Source organism: Lepidochelys kempii, chromosome 5 (genome assembly GCF_965140285.1).
Source record: "Lepidochelys kempii isolate rLepKem1 chromosome 5, rLepKem1.hap1, whole genome shotgun sequence".
NCBI lineage: Eukaryota > Metazoa > Chordata > Testudines > Cheloniidae > Lepidochelys > Lepidochelys kempii.
Window position 1 is genome coordinate 136,208,957 of NC_136384.1, and position 22,356 is coordinate 136,231,312.

At 48.7% G+C, this 22,356-nt stretch overlaps 1 protein-coding gene and 1 long non-coding RNA gene across 8 annotated transcripts in view; one reads left to right on the forward strand and one right to left on the reverse strand.

Annotated features, from left to right (window-relative positions):
* Window positions 1-14,217, reverse strand: part of TDRD7 (tudor domain containing 7) — a 106,387-nt gene extending 92,170 nt beyond the window's left edge. For 2 of the 7 annotated variants that reach the window (XM_073346057.2, XM_073346062.2), the window contains exons 1-2: window positions 2,329-2,541; window positions 458-599 (exon numbers count right to left, since the gene is read on the reverse strand). In XM_073346057.2, coding sequence (XP_073202158.1) covers window positions 458-599; window positions 2,329-2,535 — 349 coding nt within the window. In that variant the 5' untranslated portion in view covers window positions 2,536-2,541. Of the gene's footprint in view, window positions 1-457; window positions 600-2,328; window positions 2,542-3,884; window positions 6,569-12,509; window positions 12,600-13,854 lie in introns of those variants that run through there. The other 5 variants (XM_073346061.2, XM_073346058.2, XM_073346059.2 and 2 more) reach the window with 5 other exon arrangements.
* Window positions 13,440-19,026, forward strand: LOC140911913 (uncharacterized). The gene is made up of 3 exons (XR_012159193.2): window positions 13,440-14,014; window positions 14,657-14,751; window positions 18,732-19,026. It is a non-coding gene; the product is annotated as an uncharacterized LOC140911913 (long non-coding RNA).
* Window positions 19,027-22,356: the final 3,330 nt, after the last annotated feature.

Consider the following 22,356-nt stretch of genomic DNA (forward strand, 5'->3'; position numbering starts at 1 on the left):
TTGCAGCATAGACTTATGGGCTGCAGCCCCAGTTCTGGAACACTCCCATCTCACAGGGTCCTAGAGCCCGGGCTCCAGCCTGAATCCAGAAATCTACACTGTAATGAAACAGCCCGGCAGCCAGAGTCGGCTGGCATGGGCCAGCTGCAGGTTTTTAATGGCCTTTTAGACATACCCACAGACAGCTACCCTTCAAGCCTGTGCTCCAGTAACATCGCTGCACATTTGTAAGCAAGAGCACTGTTTACCTACTAACTTTCTCATGTGTGTTTCTTCGAAGTACTGTCAAGCACAAATATATATTTCAGCACTGTTTTCTTCTAGTGTGAACTGATCAACAGCATACACAATTCATTGTAATCAGAAGGTTTATAAGGGAAAGGCTCTGCCACAAGAGACTTCAGTTTTAATTAACAGTATTTGTCATGAAGCTGTCTTCCAGCTTATGAATTCTTACCAACTAATGTGAATGGAGCAGTGTTCTTTAATCTCATCTGGCAGTTCACCTGTCGTCCCATTTTTCTTTTTGAACTTCTCTGGCAAGCTACCAGTTGAGCAATTCGCACAGTCTCAGCGGAAGCAACAGCATGGCAAGTGATCTGCTCATAGGGGGAGAAAATGGACATACGGAAATAATCAGGTCCAAACTTCTCTGTACTCCATGAAAGAAGTTACACAATATCTTATATTTACTGAAATGCTATTATCTTTAAAATTGTAGAAGTTCAATATTTATAGAAAGACTACAGTGAGCTGTTCATACTTTTGATGCCTAAGATATTTACTAGATCTTACACCCTCCCAGGAACTGCCTCTCCTTCCATGACCTGACTTTGGAACTCTGATAAACCAGCAACCCACTGCTGCGAGACCCCACGCTCAGGTTGCTGCAGACAGGATGTAGAGCCTTTCCCGTACAGGATCCTACATTATAGAATATCCTCCCACAGGAGACTGGGATAAATCCAACTAAATGTTGCCAAGTTTAAGACATGCAGCAAAGTTCTCTTTGCAAACAAAAACTAATGACTAGAACATGGAAAAGTACTGATGTCCTCCATGCAGACACATTATCCAACTAGTCTGTAAAACATCTACCCCCAATTCAGGGATTTGAAAAATAAATAAGTAGAAACAAAAACTACCATCAAGACAGAAATTGCTGTACATGGTCTTTTAGAAGTGTGTGTGTCTCCCTCTCCCACTCTCAGAGACACACTCACACAGAGTTTGAGAAATAATGAGACACAGACTTATTCAATGAATGAGGCTACTGTCTTCCAACTGGGGCTGTCATTTCAGTAATACTTACTTTACAAGGCCCAGTTTACCATTGATATAGTTCAGGGTAGCTGCACCTGTATTTCCCCTTCTGTGGTTCACCAAGAGCACCTACCCTTGGCTTATGGATCCTCAGCTGTCACTTCTCCTGGGCAGAGACCCATCTCTCTCCCAGTCTTGACGGGGGCTTTTCCAGGCTGCACAGTTCCCTCCCTACACTGGGATATCCGCAGCAAGCCAGACTGCCTAAACAGGCGAGTAGTTGCACTTGGCCTCCTCTCCGAAGGCTTATGAATGGTGTAACTGCCAGCAGTTACCACATAGCTCTTTCTAAGCTAGCACATTGATTCTTAAGGTGAAAACATTCCGAAGGAAACATTAAAAACAATCTGTGTTTCTATATGCATGCTAAAAGGTTACCTGAGGTCACTCATCAAGTCTTATGGAGCCCGTAGGTCAAAGTCCTTCCAGAAAGGATTGACCCCTCCCCCCGGACAGAAGGTCCGACTGTCCATTTGATGGATCAGAAAGAAAGTCCTCTCTTTATCTGCTGGTCTCTTGAAAAATCCAGTCAGAACCAGTATATGTGAACTTCTCCAGGTGGTGGCACCCCATTGAAAGTGTTACAGCCTAAGTGAATTTGACTAATTATATCCCACTGTTCTTAGTTTCTGGACAACTGTGGTCTTCCTCCCCCATACAGTCCCTGACCCACAATACCCAAGCTGAATAAAGTAAGATATTCTAAAGATATTGCAGGAAATTGCCATATTTGTCACAACCACCATATTATCTAAACGCACTCAGAACAAGACTAAGCCATATGGTAAAAGATTATGACACTGGTGCTCCCACTGTTGCTGCACTCGTCGGAAACACTGTTGCTAGACCAAGAGCGCGAGATCTCCCTAAAATCTTCAGCACAAAGCTAGAGACCCGCAAGCCTTGCAATGAATTCCCAAGCCAGTTTAACAAGCAATCTGAGAAAAGCCACCAACTGTATAATTTGTTACAATTCCCATGACATTGTTATGAAGCTTGTCTTACCTCACCCATTTTATTAATTTCTATTCTGACAACTCCTGGAACAGTCTTCAGGTATTCTTCCAGCGTAGAGTGTCCTAGCTGTTTGAAAGGGATCCAATCCCCAGTCAACGATTTGTACTCCCCCTGCAGTCGTGGCAAGGGTATTCCATTTTTACTGGACTGGAGAACAGCTCGAAGCATCTTTGCAACTAAGTCAGATTCCGGCATCTTTATCTGTAACCAAAAATAAGCATTTACATAATGAACATTTCACAGATTCTTGCTCTCCTTGCCCACCGATTCACATACAGTATCTCGTATGCTAACATAAGTGGGAAGGGAAGAAGATGACCAATGATGAAAACCCTGACTTTTGAGGCTAAAACATCTATAAAATGACTAAATAGAAGCAAAACCAAATACTGTCATGTCATGGCTTCCACATAACAGACTGGTGAAAGAACAGCAATGCAGAATAACCAAAGCAACAAAATAGATACGTTTAGATTATAGAACAAGAATGTATGAACACCACTGGTGGATCAACTCAGGCCATAAGCTGAGTTATGGAGGTCATTCCAACAAATACCAATAAAACCTTACATCATCATGGCTTTTATTTATGCCATACACTTTGGAAAAATTATATTTTTGGAGGACAAAATGTTTTAAAGCATATTGTAATATTTTGTATGATTCCCAGACAAAATTATGTTATAATTGAGTTATGTTTGAAAATAGAGATCAGTAATTTAAGGTAAAATACATTACAGGGTTGAAATAATCCAAAACCAAGCACTTATAAACAAAGGAAATTCAGAATTAATGGTAAACATAAAAAAAAATCAGACATGTTAGGATATGGAAAAGCACAGTTAGGGCACCCAGGGCAGCCTTATCTCCATTCTGTATTGACCCCATACAATAACCATAGAATTATGATTAAGGCATTATAGTGTTTGTGACCCCAATTTGGATTAATCTAATGTCTCTTTAAAAGTAAGTCTATTTCCCCCTCCCCCCCAGTGTCACTACAGTGCAGGGTTAGGTGTAGAAAGGCACAGTTACGGCTGTTCCAGTGCCCTATCAGTCATCAACATAAGTCTGGCCCATCCATGTGATTTGAAGCTGCTGAGCAGCCTTGTGTTGATTAGGAAGGCAACATACAACGCCAATACTCAGAACATACACCAAAGATAAAAAGGGGGCACCCAGGTAGTGCTTCTCTTCATCTCTGACACAGGTGGTGAGACAGTCTCTGCAAACACAAGCATCCAAACAGTTCAGATACTAATGCCAGGCTGCGAATGCTGATAGGCAGCAGAGTACAGTGCAACACAAGCGTTGATCCACTGAGAACACCAATACTAAGGCAGGGCCCTGAAGGGCTGCCAAAATAACTCACTCTTCAACAGGTGAATAGCTAAAAGATGCTGAAGTACCAAGAACATTGGAATGGAAGCAGACACCAAAGCACAAGCCACAGATATAAACAGATGCAGCTGAGCATCAAACAAGCCGCATCTCAAGAAAGGTATGCTAAATGGTATGGCCATAACTGAAAGGAAGAGACTTACTAAAAAAGGATCCCCAAAGGCTTTGAAGCAATTGAGAGAAAAAAGAGCCGGATCAATGACTGGCAGAACCACAGCTCCTGAAGATCTTCTTTGCTGTACATAGTCAAAAGGAAGCTTCTGACCAGTTTCTTATGGCAGCAATTAAGCTGAGTGTCATGAGACCACCACCAGTGGATCAACCTCCATCCTGTTCCCACAACTGTTGGGGGCCAAAACTCTTTACAACTTGTGCAGCTCTGCCAATCTCAAGCTAAGAATCTGATCCCAGGAGTGAAAATCCTAGCTGAGGACATCTTTAAAGAAGCAATATTACAGGGCAAGTTGTGATGTACTCAATTGCCAACAGCTGTTATAAAAAAAATATAGCTAGCTAGTTTTGCCATACAAGCTCATGTTTCTATGTTAAACCCCAACCTGCAAGTACATAACACTACTCAATATATCACCTCATATTGCACCTCAAATTTAATGGGCTAAATGGACACACCCCTATTATGCTAATTTTTAATCCTGCTCCTAGTGATAAAACAGTCTCTCTCAGGGATTGTCTACAATACTGCATGAGGTCCATCTAAAATACACAACTTCAGCTACATGAACAGCATAGCTGAAGTTGATGGACTTAGCTCTACTTACCACAGCATCTTCACTGCAGTAAGACGACAGCTGACACTCTCCCATAGACTCCGCTTGAGCTTCTCGTTCTAGTGGAGTACCAGAGTCGATGGGAAAGTGCTCAGTGGTCGATTTATCACATCTATACTAGACGTGATAAATTGATCTCCGCCGACCCAATGGATAGTGTAGACAAGACCTCAGAAAGAATCTCATAGGGCAACATTGTGCTCCAGAACAACTGATTAGGATATACATTTAACAGCTTAATAATGGAAAGCTCACAAACATGATGTGGGCAATACAGCCAATTATCAGTTCATAACTATTGTCCAACCCATTCTCTTTCCAAACTTGTTGGTGAACATATTCGTCAGAAAACTATTTGCCATGTTTCAAAGTACTGGGGGAAAAGAACTGAAAACTCTCTCCCCCACCATCCCAAAAAAAGAAGAAAAGTATTTATCCTCACAGAACCCAAGCCAGCTGAACGGATTCTCCACAACAAAAACCCCAAAAAACCAATACCACTTCTAGGGAGAGACTAATAATTAGTAAGTTTCAGATCAAAAAGTGTCTCTTATAAAGACGAACATGTGGAACCAGAGATAAATGGAAACTTCTGAAGCTAACCATCCTAGATTTTCCCCCATAAACCAGCATTTTATGTCCTGATGTTTTTGAAAACACTCAGATTTAAGGTTTTCGCTCCCCAGCTGTTTCCCACTCTGTTCATACACAGTTGAATAAAGCTCCACATTCCCAGCATGCAGCACTGTAAGTAAAATGTGTATCTCATGCACTGAGGTGTCCAGCTACAAGAGATACCATCAAACTTGATGAAACAGGCAGATTGGTGAAAGGTTGTTCATCCCCTCAAAAGAAGCTTGCTACCCACACAAGATCTAGGAAATTCAAAAGGTGCGTAAGCATCTGTAGAAGCCTGGCTTTGCTTGTCAGGCTTTAGACTAGGAGTATAAGGGTCTGTCTACACTACAATTAAAACCCTGTGGCTGGTCCGTGTCAGCTGACTCAAGCTCCAGGGGCTCAGGCGAAGGGGCTGTTTAACAGAGATGTAGATGTTTGGAGGGGGAGTCCCAGAGCTTGGGCTCCAGCCAGAGTGTCTACAGTGCAGTTAAACAAGCCCTTAGCCTGAACTCCATGAGCCCAAGTCAGCTGACAAGCTAGCCACGTAACCGTACACGGAGAGCCTGTTCTCCCCTTTCCATACTACGATAGGCCCATCTTTACACTGCCCGTGCTGAAGACAAAAGGGAAACTTAGACCCACCATGTTTGGGGAGCTCCAATTTCAGGAGCCCTGAGATGTTTATATGAAGACCAAACTTATCAAGCACTTCACCTGCCTGGGCTGCATTTCATGAGTTTCCCCTCAGAGTACTTGTAGTCGAAGTGGTCTGTCAGACTCAGAATCTGATTAGGGCTCATCCAGTTCACAAACAAAATGACTGAACATACAAAAAATAAATTACAGCTGAGATTGCTAACTGCAGCTCAGGAGAAGATCATTAAATACATCCATACTAAAACAGATAATTGGTTATATAAATCAAAACTTGTGATTACCACAATTTGACATAGTCCTTAACACTCAGCTCACACAGCCAATCAAACAGAAGAGTTCAGTATTTTACGACTAGGGCTCTGTGTTTGTCACGGAAGTCATGGATTCTGTAACTTCCCACGACCTCCGTGACTCCTTCAGTGGCCAGTGAGGCTGACCCCAGGGCCAGCTGCTCAGGTGGTCCCATGGACAGCCACACTGGCCACTGCTGGAGCAGCTCTACAGCCAGTGGCAGGCCCTGGGGCCAGCTGCACCGACTGCCACTCAGACAAGCCCTCAGCAGCTGGTCCCGGGACTGTCTGAGCAGCAGTCCCTGGGGTGGCCCCTGGCAGCTGGTGCCACTGGCCCCCTCACACACACCCTAGCAGCAGCTCCTAGGCTCGCTCCAAACAGCGGCCCCAGCCCCAGCCTCAGACTCTCCTCCCCCGCCCCAAAGATTTAGTCAGGGGATTTATAATATAAGTCATGGACAGGTCACAGACAGTGAATTTTTGTTTATTGCCTGTGACCCACCTATGACTTTTACTAAAAATACCCCTGACTAAATCATAGCCTTATTTATGACCCAATCACATTTCCACTGAAGTCAAGGGTAGTAAGATTTTCAATGGAAAGGTACCAGGCCTTAAACCAGGGGAGGGTAAACTATGGCCCACGGCTGTATCCAGCCTGTAAGGACTTTTAATCCGGCACACAGGATTGCCAGCCCTGTGGCACAGCGGGGCTAAGGTAGGCTCCCTGCCATGGCCTGCTCCACGACCCTGCGGCCCTGGAGGGCGGGGGTTTTGTGTGCTGCTCTCGGCCCCCAGGCACTGCTCCCTGAAGCTCCCACTGGCCTGGGAATGGGGAACCGTGGCCAATGGGAGCTTTGGGGGTGGTACCCACAGGCACAGGCAGCACCTCCTTACCCCCAGGAGCCACTTTCGGACATGCTGGCAACTTCCAGGAGCAATGCTGGGCCGGGGCAGGCAGCGAGCCTGCCTTAGCCCTGCGGCGCCCCACTGCCAGACAGGGCAGAGCCCAAACCCTGAAGCCCTCCTGCACCCCACACCCCAACCTGAGCCCCCTAACCCTCTGCCTTACCCCAACCCCGAGTCCCCTCCTGCATCCCACACCCCTCCTACACCCCAACCCTTTGCCTTGAGCCCCCTCCTGCACCCCAAACCCCCTGCCCCAACCCTACATTCATGGCCCTGCATACAATTTCCCTACAGGCCAAAAAGTTTGCCCACCCCTGATTTAAAGACTACAAGTCTAGATAACAGCGTGTATATATTCATTTATGTTATTACATCTGATGATTTATGATACAGGTAGCTCATTTTACTGTAACATGCATTTTTATGCTGTGCTATGACGTAAGAATTTCCTTTTGTACAACAGCTGTATTTAGAAAGCTATTTGTTTAATTAGGGTACATGGAATTGTTTTGCTCAGAATTAAGGCACTACTATCAAAATGTGCTTATGTACTACTGTAATGGTGCTAGAGAAACCTGGAGATGTGATCACTACTGTGGGCAAATTGGAGAGGAGGTAGAACCAGTGTCCTAACCCTCACTTCCCCAGACAAAACTAACTCATAGAGCTGCATGGAAGGACCCCAGGGAGAGGTACAGAGTACGGGCTTACACTTTTTTTTTATTTTGTGCATTGAAAGCTAAACTTTTGTATGAAAAAAAGCAGGTATTAAAGACATATGAAGTTTTGGGAGAAGGCTAAGGGATGAACAGATACTTTTCTTTTAGACTTTTCAGCTATGATTGATTTGTTACACAGGCAGCATTAAGATTGTTTGGATGTTCCTTACTGAGAATTTTTCTGCTTAATTATGTATGCGCAGGAACTGGTTGTCAAGGTAAGTCAGAATTGTTTATGGATCTTCACTTTGTAAGTTCTAAACTTTTAAAAGTATGGCATTTGTCTTAAGGACAAGTTTAATGATGCTCTTGAATTGCATTCAGCGGCCTTAACTGGAATTTGATGAAGTTATGCTATTTCATGTCTGTGGTTCTGTTTTTATAAAGCATTAAATAGGTAATCAACAAAAGGGGTAGGGGAAGAGAAAAAACAGGATTTTGGGGGAAAGGTTGGGATCTTGCTATTTTTCCCCCCAGCTCCACAGTTGATCAAAGAAAGATGGAAAAACTGTGAATTAGTTACTTTTCTCCTGTTTTTAGTTCATATTCCAACAGACTAAACTTCCAAATTTCAACCAGCTCTATCACTTATTTTGAATGATATTAAAAATGTAGTTAAAATGGAAGTAGAAGCCAACAGAACTCTATATAAATTATTTCATATATGGCATTTGTTATCTGCTGTTTCATCCAGTAAATCCAGATGGCAAATGTTACAACACAAGTAGAAAATTACTACAAGTGTTAACTTAGGGGGGGAAGGGGGGGGAGGAGAAGACAACACAGCCAACCACATTAATAAAGTTTGAATTTAGCCTTATTTTAGATTATTCCAAAATAACTTCAGGAATTTGCTAGAGGAATAAATAAGACTCACAAAAAAGTATTTTATAGCCCTGTCATCCAAGAAATTATGTAACTCAGATTTGCTTGACATTCTCATACAATTCATTCTGTACTTGATAACAGCTGAAATTTTGGGAGGATACCATAATATTCACACATAAGTGTGTGTTCATTTGTGCACATTCTAAGAATGGAGCCACAATGGCACCTCAAAAAAATTTAATACATGCCATCATTTTTTAGTTCCTGCTCATGCCACTCAAGCATTTTTCCAAAATCATTGTACCATTTAAAACAGATTTATTAATTATACTTTTATAGTTGACCTGTCTGCACTTCTACTAAGAGTAGTTACTGGTGTCATTGAAGCCAAGAACACAGTAGAATTGAAAAAAAAATTAGACATATATGGATTAGAATGCCTCTAACTGCTGCTTAGGAAGCATAAGCTGCTGCAACAGGTAAAAGATGCAAAGGATCTTTTTAGGGAGGCCTCAGTCTTTCCATCAAGGGAGTTCTTCAAGACTTAATCTTCATAAATCTATCTTCTGGTTATCCTGGAGATAGCAACATACACTCTTGAATTCTCTATGATCACCTCAGAGTCTAATGATCAGCAGAGATGGAGCCTCCATATGGACCTACTTGGGGTTATTTTGGCCAATCACTGTCAATCATTTCTTGCATGTGAGGATGTCCTGGCCTCACGTGAGATGTGCTATGAGATTGACTCTAGGGAGTCCTAGGTAACAGTGGGCTCTCTTCTTGCACTTTCAGAATCTGTGCTGTTCTGGAGTTGAACATTATCAGGGCTTCCCTTTAGAATATGAGGCAGGGTTAAAAAGAAGGGAAGAGAGAAGTGGCTGTTAGAAAGTAGGAGCATTTCTAAAACTTTCACAGGAGCTTCTATTTTCACATATCTTAACTAGTTAGAGCAGGGGTGGGTAAACTTTTTGGCCCGAGGGCCACATCTGGGTGGGAAAATTGTATGCAGGGCCATGAATGTAGGGCTTGGGCAGGGGGTTGGGGTGCGGGAGGGAATGCAGGGTATAGGAGGGGGTGCAGTGTGCAGGAAGGGACTCAGGGCAAGGGGTTGGGGTGCAGGGTCTGACCCAGCGCCGCTTACCTTGAGCGGCTCCAGAGGAGGTCAGTGGCATGCAGCAGGGCTAAGGCACACTCCCTGCCTGTCCTTGTCCCGCTCCAGGAAGTGGATCCTGGAGGTGGGGTGGGGCAGTTGGCTCTGCAGCATGCTGTCCTTGCCAGTGAGTACCACCCCCAAAGCTCCCATTGGCTGCAGTTCCCCATTCCTGGAAAATGGGAGCTGCGGGGGGGGGGGGGGGGGGCAGTGCTTTCAGGCAAGGGCAGCGCACAGAGCCCCCCGGGGCCGCAGTGCTGGCCGCTTCCAGGAGCGGCGCTAGGCCAGGGTACAGAGGGATCCTGTCTTAGCCATGCTGTGCTATGGGGCTGGCAATCTTGCGGGCCGGACTGAAAGCCCTGATTGGCTGGATCCAGCTCATAGCCCACAGTTTGCCCTCCCAGGAGTTAGAGACTAATATAAAAGCTGAAGTGCCATCCCAGTCCCCAACCAACAACCCAAGAAAAATAGCCTTAAGGATCCCTGCATCCTCCTCCCCTGCAGTTATTTGAGAGGCTGGGTAGGGGGAAGAGAGAACAGAGTTCTTGCCCTGAGCAGTACCTCAACATCTTTTTAGTAGCCTCCCCCTGGTAAAAAGGGATAGCTCGGTGGTTTGAGCATTGGCCTGCTAAACCCAGGGTAGTGAGTTCAATCCTTGAGGGGGCCATTTAGGGATCTGGGGCAAAAATTGGGGCTTGGCCCTGCTTTGAGCAGGGGGTTGGACTAGATGACCTCCTGAGGTCCCTTCCAACCCTGATTTTCTATGATTTTTTTCTATGAAATACCTGGGAAGTTAAACCAGGTTCTTCTGAATTATGGGCTTCAAGATCTTTTACAGTGCCTAACTCAGCTCCATTAGATACAAAGCAGGGGCCTATATTAGTCTTTGGGGGGTTTTTTTGGGGTGGAGGGGGGAAGAGAGAATAAAATCTCAGCTTGACCACTGAAGTTCATTCACACTTTTTTTTTTTAAAATACACACCATCTATGTGGTTATTCCCCAGACATTACTTGACCAACATCCCAAGGATTCCACAGCATTAAGTTCTTCAAGTTAAAGAAATAATGAGTTTAAACTATTAGATATGCCTTTGCCAGAAAAGGGTCTTACGATTTTACTATTCAGCCCACATGATCGCTTTCCGAAATGATACAAAAGGGAAATATAATCGTAGGAAGAGAGTTAACGTTTCCAGTTGCTACGAAGATCTAGGCTCATCTCGACCTGAGAGCCATTTAGCCTGCTGGGTCATTAAGCCCACGGGCAGGCTCTGGGTGACCTGGTGCTTCAAGGAGGGACACGCCTGGGGGGACGGGCGATTCCGCTCGCGGGGTTTTCTGGTGCCACCCAGGCAGGCAGGGAGGGGTGTGCACATGACACCCCCGGGGGAGGAGGAGGACAGCGAGCTGGAGCAGAGCTGAAGCGATGTCACACTGGTTTAGAGACCGGGGAAGCACGCCCCCCTGCCCCAACAGCAGCGACCCAGCCCCCCCCCCGGTACTGCCCCAACCCAGCCCCCAGACAGACCCAGGGGTCCCCACAGCCCCCCCTGCCCCAACAGCAGTGACCCAGCACCCCTGTACTGCCCCAACCCAGCCGCCAGACAGACCCGGGGTCCCCGTGCCCCCCCCGCCCGTACTGCCCCGACCCAGCCCCATCCCCCGCCCCCAGACAGACCATGGGGTCCCCACAGCCCCCCCTGCCCCGACAGCAGCGACCCCGCCCCCAGACAGACCCGGGGGTCCCCATGCCCCCCCCGCCCGTACTGCCCCGACCCAGCCCCATCCCCCACCCCCAGACAGACCCAGGAGTCCCCACAGCCCCCCCCCCCGCCCGTACTGCCCTGACAGCAGCGACCCCGCCCCCAGACAGACCCAGGAGTCCCCACAGCCCCCCCCCCCGCACTGCCCCAACAGCAGCGACCCTGCCCCCAGACAGACCCAGGGGTCCCCACAGCCCCCCCCGCCCCGACAGCAGGGACCCCGCCCCCAGACAGACCCAGGGGTCCCTGTGCCCCCCCCGCCCCGACAGCAGGGACCCCGCCCCCAGACAGACCCAGGGGTCCCCGTGCCCCGACAGCAGGGACCCAGCACCCCCCATACTGCCCCAACCCAGCCCCCAGACAGACCCAGGGGTCCCCACAGCCCCCCCGCCCCGACAGCAGTGACCCATCCCCCCCCCGGTACTGCCCCAACCCAGCCCCCAGACAGACCCAGGGGTCCCCACAGCCCCCCCCGCCCGTACTGCCCCGACCCAGCCGCCCCCAGACAGACCCAGGGGTCCCCGTGCCCCCCCTGCCCCGACAGCAGGGACCCAGCCCCCCCCGTACTGCCCCAACCCAGCCCCCGGACAGACCTGGGGGTCCCCACAGCCCCCCCTGCCCCGACAGCAGGGACCCCCCCGGTACTGCCCCGACCCAGCCCCCAGACAGACCCAGGGGTCCCCACAGCCCCCCCGCCCCGACAGCAGGGACCCCCCCGGTACTGCCCCGACCCAGCCGCCCCCAGACAGACCCAGGGGTCCCCACAGCCCCCCCGCCGGTACTGCCCCGACCCAGCCGCCCCCAGACAGACCCAGGGGTCCCCATGCCCCCCCTGCCCCGACAGCAGCGACCCCGCCCCCCCCGTACTGCCCCAACCCAGCCCCCGGACAGACCCAGGGGTCCCCGTGCCCCCCCCTGCCCTGACAGCAGCGACCCCGCCCCGGACAGACCCGGGGGTCCCCGCCGGAGGGGCGCCGCCGGGACCAGGGGAGCCGGCCGGCCGGCCGGCGAGGCCACGCACAGGCACCGCGCCCGAGACTCACCCCCGGCCCGCCGCGGGGCTCGCCGCTCCTCGCGCCTCAGGGCGGCGCCGGGTCCCCGGCCTCTTAACGCCGCCCGCGACCCCGCCCGGCGGCCCGCCGCGCGCATGCGCCGCCTGGCCCAGCCCCGCAGCCTGCGGCCCGGGCGCTGCCCCCACGTGACTGGGCTCAGCCCGTGCGGCGGCCCCCGGCGCCCGTCCCCTGTGCGCGTGCGCGCCCGCGCGGGCCGGCCCCGCCCCCCGGGCACCTGCAGCGCCCCCGTCACCGCCCCCCGTCGCGGGCCCGCCGCTGGGCCGGGAGCGGCGGTTGGAGGCGCCCGGCGGGGCTCCGGGTCCCCAGCCCGCGAGCGGGGGACGCCGCCCGAAGCCCGGGTGCCCTCGAGCCCGGGGCGGGGCCCATCGATCCGCGGGGGGTCTACGGGGGGCCCGGGGGGTCTACGGGGGGCCCGGGGTAACCGGGGCGGGGCCCATCGGTCCGCGGGGGGTCCGCGGGGGCCCGGGGGGGTCTACGGGGGGCCCGGGGTATCCGCGCCGGGGCGGGGCCCATCGGTCCGCGGGGGGGCCCGGGGGGTCTACGGGGGGCCCGGGGTATCCGCGCCGGGGCGGGGCCCATCGGTCCGCGGGGGGCCCGGGGGATCCGCGCCGGGACGGGGCCCATCGGTCCGCGGGGGGGCCCGGGGGGTCTACGGGGGGCCCGGGGTATCCGCGCCGGGGCGGGGCCCATCGGTCCGCGGGGGGTCCGCGGGGGGCCCGGGGGATCCGCGCCGGGGCGGGGCCCATCGGTCCGCGGGGGGTCCGCGGGGGGCCCGGGGGATCCGCGCCGGGGCGGGGCCCATCGGTCCGCGGGGGGTCCGCGGGGGGCCCGGGGGATCCGCGCCGGGGCGGGGCCCATCGGTCCGCGGGGGGTCCGCGGGGGGCCCGGGGGATCCGCGCCGGGACGGAGCCGCGCGCGGCCGGCGGGGGAAAGGCGCGTTGGCGGCGCCCTGAGGCCGCGCCCCGGGCGTGCGGCGAGATCCGGGCTTCTGGGCGCCGCCGCAGGCGGGTCCTCCCGGCTGGAAGCGGGGCCGGTCTCCGGGCCTCCTGGCTCCGGGCTTTCCGCCCACCGAGCCCGCCCCGCCGGCTGCCCCGCGCGGGCCGCACCCGGCCGCAGCGCCGCTCCCGGCCGCCTTGCCCCGCTCGGCCGCCGCCAGCTGCGTTCCCTGCAGGCCCCGCTCCTGCCTTCCAGAGCCGCTGCTTCCCGGGAGCCGCCCGTCCCCTGCGCCCTGCGCTCCTTCTTCCTCGCATTTCACTGTCTTAGAGCACTTGTCCAAATCCGTCCGCTCTACCAAACAATCCAGACCTGTCCTCACCTTGATTTCCCACTTCATCAATCCGACTGTCACTTGGACACTTGAGCAGTGTTTTTATATTTTCTTCCCACTGATCAATAAAGATATGGAACAGCATTACTTACAGTACGCGTCCCATGCAGTGAGCTGTCGCTGCGAAAGCTCGTGCTCAAATAAATGGGTTAGTCTGTAAGGTGCCGCACGTCCTCCTGTTCTCATTACTTACAATAAAAATCATGAAAGCTGGCAACACTATTTTAAGTATACTTGAAATATATGGGCAATATATTATGATAATTCCTCCTTTGTGAAAAGAGGTTTAAGGTTCCAGTAAAAAACAGCTCTACCACTTCTAAAACTTGGTCTTGATTTAAGGGACAAGCTTTTAATGTTTTGTCGTGGTGAACGTTGTGTCATCAGGATCATTATTCCAATGCAACGTCATGACACGAGTTATTGTATAACTTCACCAGGTTGCAAGCAGGAAGTATAAAAGATGTTTATTTTAAAGGGGCTTCTCCCTTCCTGCAAGACCTTGCTGCAGAATACAGAACAGATTAGGGAGACTAGACTATTGTGGATTTTCAGGGAGAGCAGTGTACACATAGGGTTTAAAGCTGTTGTGCATTTTCATTGTTAAAAATAATATCTTTAATCAATATGGTAAATAGAAAAATGAAACAGGAAGTTCCCCTTGTTAAATACACCTGGTTGATATGGGTTGCGGGCTAAAGGTGGAAGCAAAGAAAGCTTGATAAAGCATAGCACACTGATATATATCATTTAAACTTCTAATTGTATGCCTTTTGCATTTATTTTCTAGCAATCTAAACTGAATATTTCCAACATGCCTCTCACCAAAGGATCATTTTGGAGTCCTGTTCCTAAATGATGTGGTCTCATTCTCTAATCTTCAGTGTAAGTGTCAAATGTAAGAAATAACTCTTAGAAGAGACTAAAACTTTGAAGGGTTTTTTTTTTAAAAAAAAGGAAAGTAACTCATCTATACCATGTCCTGGATTTGGCTAACTGAAGCATGGCTTCTCACTTCAGAGTCTTAGGGAAGTTCCACTTCCAAAGCATCAGTGTGTGATGATTTGTTGTAACAAACTGAATACATAATAAGAAAAGGAGTACTTGTGGCACCTTAGAAACTAACCAATTTATTTGAGCGTAAGCTTTCGTGAGCTACAGCTCACTTCATCGGATGCATACTGTGGAAAGTGTACAAGATCTTTTTATACACACAAAGCATGAAAAAATACCTCCTCCCACCCCACTTTCCTGCTGGTAATAGCTTATCTAAAGTGATCACTCTCCTTACAACGTGTGTGATAAATCAAGTTGGGCCATTTCCAGCACAAATCCAGGTTTTCTCATTCCCTCCCCCCCTGCCCCACACACACAAACCCACTCTCCTGCTGGTAATAGCCGCTAGCCGTCACCTTCAGCCCCCAACTAAAACCCCTCCAACACATTATTAAGGATCTACAACCTATCCTGAAGGATGACCCAACACTCTCACAAATCTTGGGAGACAGGCCAGTCCTTGCCTACAGACAGCCCCCCAACCTGAAGCAAATACTCGCCAGCAACCACATACCACACACCAGAACCACTAACCCAGGAACCTATCCTTGCAACAAAACCCGTTGCCAACTGTGTCCACATATCTATTCAGGGGACACCATCACAGGGCCTAATCACATCAGCCGCACTATCAGAGGCTCGTTCACCTGCACATCTACCAATGTGATCTATGCCATCATGTGCCAGCAATGCCCCTCTGCCATGTACATTGGCCAAATAGGACAGTCTCGACGTAAAAGAATAAATGGACACAAATCAGATGTCAAGAATTATAACATTCATAAACCAGTCGGAGAACACTTCAATCTCTCTGGTCACGTGATTACAGACATGAAAGTTGCTATATTACAACAAAAAAACTTGAAATCCAGATGCCAGCGAGAGACTGTTGAATTGGAATTCATTTGCAAATTGGATACAATTAACTTAGGCTTGAATAGAGACTGGGAGTGGCTAATTCATTATGCAAGGTAACCTATTTCTCCTTGTTTTTTCCTTCCCCCCCCCGCCCCCTCAGACGTTCTTGTTAAACCCTGGATTTGTGCTGAAAATGGCCCACCTTGATTATCATACACATTGTAAGGAGAGTGATTACTTTAGATAAGCTATTACTAGCAGGAGAGTGGGGTGGGAGGAGGTATTTTTTCATGCTTTGTGTGTATAAAAGATCTTCTACACTTTCCACAGTATGCATCCGATGAAGTGAGCTGTAGCTCACGAAAGCTCATGCTCAAATAAATTGGTTAGTCTCTAAGGTGCCACAAGTCCTCCTGTTCTTTTTGCGAATACAGACTAACATGGCTGTTACTCTGAAACCTGAATACATAATATCATATAACAGTGTCCTCTAGTGGCAAAATGAATTAATGACAACCTCTCTTCTAAAACCTTTAAACTTTTTTCTAGCCTATACCATCACCGTCTGGTCACTATTTTGTTTTGTTTGCATCTAGCTACAAACACCGTTGTCCCTACTTCATAGTACATTTGTTAGCAGTTTTACTTTTTCCCATAGCAATACAGTGCAACATTGTTTTTATATACCATTTTTATACAAAGCATTATATTTAAGTAAGAGGATAAATAAAAAGAGAACAATTTACAGAGCTGGGTACAGTGCTTTCAGAGAGAAAGAAAGGGAAAATGACAGATTGGAACTGATAACTTGATGATGTTTGTGGCAGGTTTTAAAGCAAGTTTTTACTTAAGAAAAAGTAATTTATAAAGTAAATACAGCACTAATGTCACTGTAATCTAGCCTGGACTGTACTTCTGTCTCTGTGTCTGCCACTGGTTTCTGTCTCTCGGCCTTGTCTATGCTCCAGCTTCAGTTAGTCTGGGAAGAGACATGTTTGTTTTATAATTGTGTGGAATGCTGCGGACTGATCGTCACTTAGATACTGCTTTTTTCTGCAACACTGACCTGCCCACCTTGAGAAAATATTTTGGCACCAAGCACTTCAAAGAGAACTAAAAGCACTGGTACATCATGCATTATTTAAGAGTGTTGATGGTGATCTCTTCTCCAGCTCCTAAAGAACCTGTTTGTGAACTGCAGGGGTGAGGTCCCCTTGTTTCTTACACAATATTGTTTTATACTTTTCCATCCCCATACACACCCTCTGTCTATCTGTGTATCCTCATACACCACTCTGTCTATCTATCTATCCCCATACACCCCCTCTAGCTATCTCGCCACATCCACCCACTCTGCCTATCCCCATACACCCCCTCTAACTATCTATCTCCTCACACCCCTCTACCTATCTACCCTCATCCACCCCCTCTATCCATCTATCTATGTATCTACCCTCATCCACCCCCTCTATCTATTCACCCACATACACCCCATTATTTACCTACCCCCATCCCCTTACACCCTACCTATTTATCCCCATCCACCCCCTCTACTTATCTGTCCCCATCCACGCCCGCTATCTGTCTAGCTATCTCTCTGTCCCCATACACCTCTTCTATCTGTCTAGCTATCCATCTATCCCCTTACACCCCCTCTACCTATCTATCCCCATTCACCCACTCTATCTATCTGTCCCAATCCACTGTCTCTATCTATCCATCCATCCCCTTACCCCCACCATCTATCCCTTTACCCCCACTTATCTATCTATCCCCAACCACCCCCCTATGTATCTGTCTATCCCCTTACACTCCCTCTACCTATCTATCCCCATTCACCCACTCTGTCTATCTGTCCCAATCCACCCTCTCTATCTATCCATCCATCTATCTATCCCCAACCACCCCCTCTATGTATCTATCTATCCCCTTACACCCCCTCTACCTATCTATCCCCATCCCACCCTCTATCCATCTATTAATCTATCCTCATCCACCCCCCTCTATCTATCCACCCACATACACCTCCTTGTCTACCTATCTATCCCCTTACACCCCCTCTACCTATCTATCTACCTATTCCAATACGCTCCCTCTATCAATCTATCCCCATCCACCCACTTTATCTATCTTTCTATCTCTATACACCCCCTCTACCTATCTGTCTATCCCCATACTCCACCTCTATCTATCCCCATCCACGCCTTGTCTCTCTCTCTCTCCAAACACCCCCTCTAGCTAGCTAGCTATCCTCATCCACTCACGTTATCTATCTATCCATCTATCCCCATCCATCCACTCTATCTCTCTACCCCCATACACCCCCTCTATCTATCTATACCCATATACCCCTTCTATCTGTCTATCTATCTATCTGTCTATCTATCCCCATCCACCCACTCCATCTATCTGTCTGTCTATCCCCATTCACCCCCTCTATCCATCTAGCTATCCATGTGACGTTGCATTCCATAATGCTTTATAGAAATATGCTTATGAATGTAAATATGACATAATTGAAATATGTTTTATGCTACATATGCCATGTAACATATCTCTGCAAAGGTTGTGATGTACTGAATAGATTCATCCTATTTGTATGCATGAATCATTTTTGTATTAGAAGTTATGAATATTGGCTGTGTACTTGTTTGATTTTAAGTAGCCTCAGTGAAGCATTTGGTCAGCTTCTTGAGAAAAGCTATTCTCAGAAAATGCCCAATCTAGAAACACTTAATCTGACAATACACTTTGATAGATGCCAATCAACATCTGAGCTTTCCTGGGAACATTCCTGTAGAGAACTAAGTCATGCATGGACATGTGACTTGCCCAGGTGATTCCAAAACTCCATCTTGTAGAGGGGATTCTACACAGGGGGAGGGAGGGGTTTCCACCCACAAGAGAGAAACTACATAAAGTCCTGGGAGACGCCTCCATTTTGTCTTCAGGTAGCTCAAGAGATAGCCTCTCCACCCCCAAAGAAAGAAACTGGAACAAAGGACAGTAACCACACGGGTGTGAGTGATTGTTGGACCCAGACTAGAAGGAGACTAGTCTGTAAAAGAAGCTTACTGGAACATCTCTGAGGGTGAGATTTTATCTGTAATCACTTTCTTACTGTATTAGGCTTGCGTGTTTTATTTTATTTTGCTTGGTAATTCACTTTGTTCTGTCTGTTATTACTTGGAACCACTTAAATCCTACTTTTTGTATTTAATAAAATCACTTTTTACTTATTAATTAACCCAGAGTATGTATTAATACCTGGGGCGGGGGGGGGGGGGGGCAAACAGCTGTGCATCTCTCTCTATCAGTGTTATAGAGGGTGAATAATTTTTGAGTTTACCCTGTATAAACTTTATACAGGGTAAAACGAATTTATTTGGGGTTTGGACTCCATTGGAAGTTGGGTATCTGAGTGTTGGAGACAGGAACATTTCTTAAGCTGTTTTCAGTTAAGCCTGCAGCTTTTGGGGGATATGGTTCAGACCTGGGTCTGTGTTTGTAGCATGCTAGCATGTCTGACTCAAACCAGACAGGACACTGAAGTCCCAAGCTGCCAGGGAAAATGGGCTCAGAGGTAGTTTCAGCACATCAGAGGGCAATTCTCAAGGGGCTTTCTGTGATCCAACCCGTCACATATCTATCTATCCCCGTACCCACCCTCTACTTATCTATCCCCATCCACCTGCTCTATCTTTCTATTTCTCGATCTATGTATCAATCTCTCTCTCTCCATCCCCCCTACCTATCTTTCTCTCTATCTATCCCCATAGACCCCCTCTGCTTACACCCCCCTACCTCTCTGTCAATCCCCATACACCCCCTTTATCTATCTTTCTATCTATCTATCTCTCTAACTCTTGCCTGACAGGGGATAGATAGATAAAGTTTAGCTAATAGCAAGACAGAAACCGGTTACAGGTCCATGCTGGAGCTCTTTTGCGATTCTGGGACTCCATCATGGTTACCTCTGCTGATGAGCTCTGCACTCACCTGCAGCTTGCCATGCTGGCCAAACAGGAAATTGAAATGCAAAAGTTTGTGGGCCTTTTCCTGTCTACCTGGCCACTGCATCTGAGTTGAGAGTGCTGTCCAGAGCGGTCACAATGGAGCACTCTGGGATAGCTCCCGGAGGCCAATACCATCGAATTGTGTCCACACTACCCCAAATTCGACCCAGCAAGGCCGATTTCAGCGCTAATCCCCTTGTCGGGAGTGGAGTAAAGAAATCAATTTTAAGAGCCCTTTAAGTTGAAAAAAAGGTCTTCGTTGTATGGACGGGTGCAGGGTTAAATCAATTTAACGCTGCTAAATTCGACCTCAACTTGTAGTGTAGACCAGGCCCCCATGTGTAGGCACGAAAACCAGATTGAGAAACCTGACTGCACCTCTTTGTCTCTCCCCCAGGGATGACGCCGAAGACTTGTGGTGCTGGGAATGGCCCCAGGAGAACGGGCTATAGGAACACAGCCAGGGTGGGGGAGGTAAGGATTTTCTGCCAGGGACTCCCACAGCTCAGGGACTGGGGCTGGCTGGGTGTCCTCGCAGATCCTGGAGACTGGCCATGATTCTGCTACTTATTTTTAGCTCCTAGACTTCCTCGTTCATCCAGTTGGAGAGGATGGCATTAAAGTTCCTGGGTTGGAGCTTGGCTAGTGGTTGTGTGTTCCATGGAGCCATTGCTACATGGGATGAAGAGAATCCCTGGGTGGGTGAGATTTTGCAGGATTGTGTCTCTGGGTACCCAGCTCCTGTCACTGTCTCCCTGGCAGACCCATGGGTGTCTGAGATGGGAGCCACTGCATTGGTGAGTGGGCGGGACTGTATATAGGAAGGTTGTTACCCTTCCCCTTATATTTATGACACGCCCCCCAAATCACAGATAGTGTCGGACAGCCAGTTCGACACTGGCTGTGATTTCTTGCTGGAGCTCTAGGAGAAAACAGAGTTAATAAGACACATGCACCTCTAAATATACTACCAAGTGTATAAAGACTAACAATATTTTACACATCTCAAGGATGGTTTTAACCAGTTGATTCTGGGAAACTCTCAAGGGAGAGTGCATCAGCCACTTTGTTAGAAGCTCCTGAGATGTGTTGTATTTCAAAATCAAAATCTTGGCAAGCTAAACTCCACTGAAGAAGTTTTTTGTTATTGTCCTTGACGGTGTGAAGCCACTTCAGTGCAGCATGGCTGGTTTGTACTTGGAAATGCCGTCCCCAAATGTATGGGTGTAGCTTTTCCAGAGCGTACACAATGGCGTAGCATTTCTTTTCGCTGACTGACCAGTTGCTTTCCCTCTCAGACAGCTTCTTCCTGAGAAACACGGTAGGATGGAATTCTTGATCCGGTCCTTCCTGCATTAAAACTGCTCCCACACCACGCTCGGATGCATCTGTGGTTACTAGGAACGGTTTGTCAAAGTCTGGGACCTTTAGCACAGGGTCAGACATGAGTGTCGCTTTAAGCTGGTTAAAGGCCTTCTGACACTCTTCGGTCCACTGAACGGCATTTGGCTGTTTCTTTTTGATTAGGTCTGTCAGTGGGGCGGTGATTTGGCTGTATTGCGGTACAAATCACCCGTAATAGAGGGCCAAGCCTAAGAAGGATTGGACCTGTTTTTTTTTTTACTTTGGGACAGACCACTTTTGGATAGCATTCACTCTGGCCTGTAGGGGGTTGATAGTTCATTGACCCACCTGGTGTCCAAGGTAAGTCACTCTGTTGAGGCCTATTTGACACTTCTTAGAATCATAGAATCATAGAATATCAAGGTTGGAAGGGACCTCAGGAGGTCATCTAGTCCAACCCCCTGCTCAAAGCAGGACCAATCCCCAATTAAATCATCCCAGCCAGGGCTTTGTCAAGCCTGACCTTAAAAACTTCTAAGGAAGGAGATTCTACCACCTCCCTAGGTAACGCATTCCAGTGTTTCACCACCCTCCTAGTGAAAAAGTTTTTCCTAATATCCAACCTAAACCTCCCCCCCCTGCAACTTGAGACTATTACTCCTTGTTCTGTCATCCACTACCACTGCGAACAGTCTAGATCCATCCTCTTTGGAACTCCCTTTCAGATAGTTGAAAGCAGCTATCAAATCCCCCCTCATTCTTCTCTTCTGCAGACTAAACAATCCCAGTTCCCTCAGCCTCTCCTCATAAGTCATGTGTTCTAGACCCCTAATCATTTTTGTTGCCCTTCGCTGGACTCTCTCCAATTTCTCCACATCCTTGTAGTGTGGGGCCCAAAACTGGACACAGTACTCCAGATGAGGCCTCACCAATGTCGAATAGAGGGGAACGATCACGTCCCTCGATCTGCTCGCTATGCCCCTACTTATACATCCCAAAATGCCATTGGCCTTCTTGGCAACAAGGGCACACTGCTGACTCAACAAGCCTTAACAGTTCTTAGCCTTAACAGTTAGTCCTGCCTCCCTTATGCGCTCGAAGACTTTTTGTAGATGCTCCAGGTGTTCTGCCCAGGAATGAGAAAATATGGCCACATCGTCAAGGTAGGTGACTGCAGATTCTCCCAATCCCTCTAGGATACCATCTACAAGTCTTT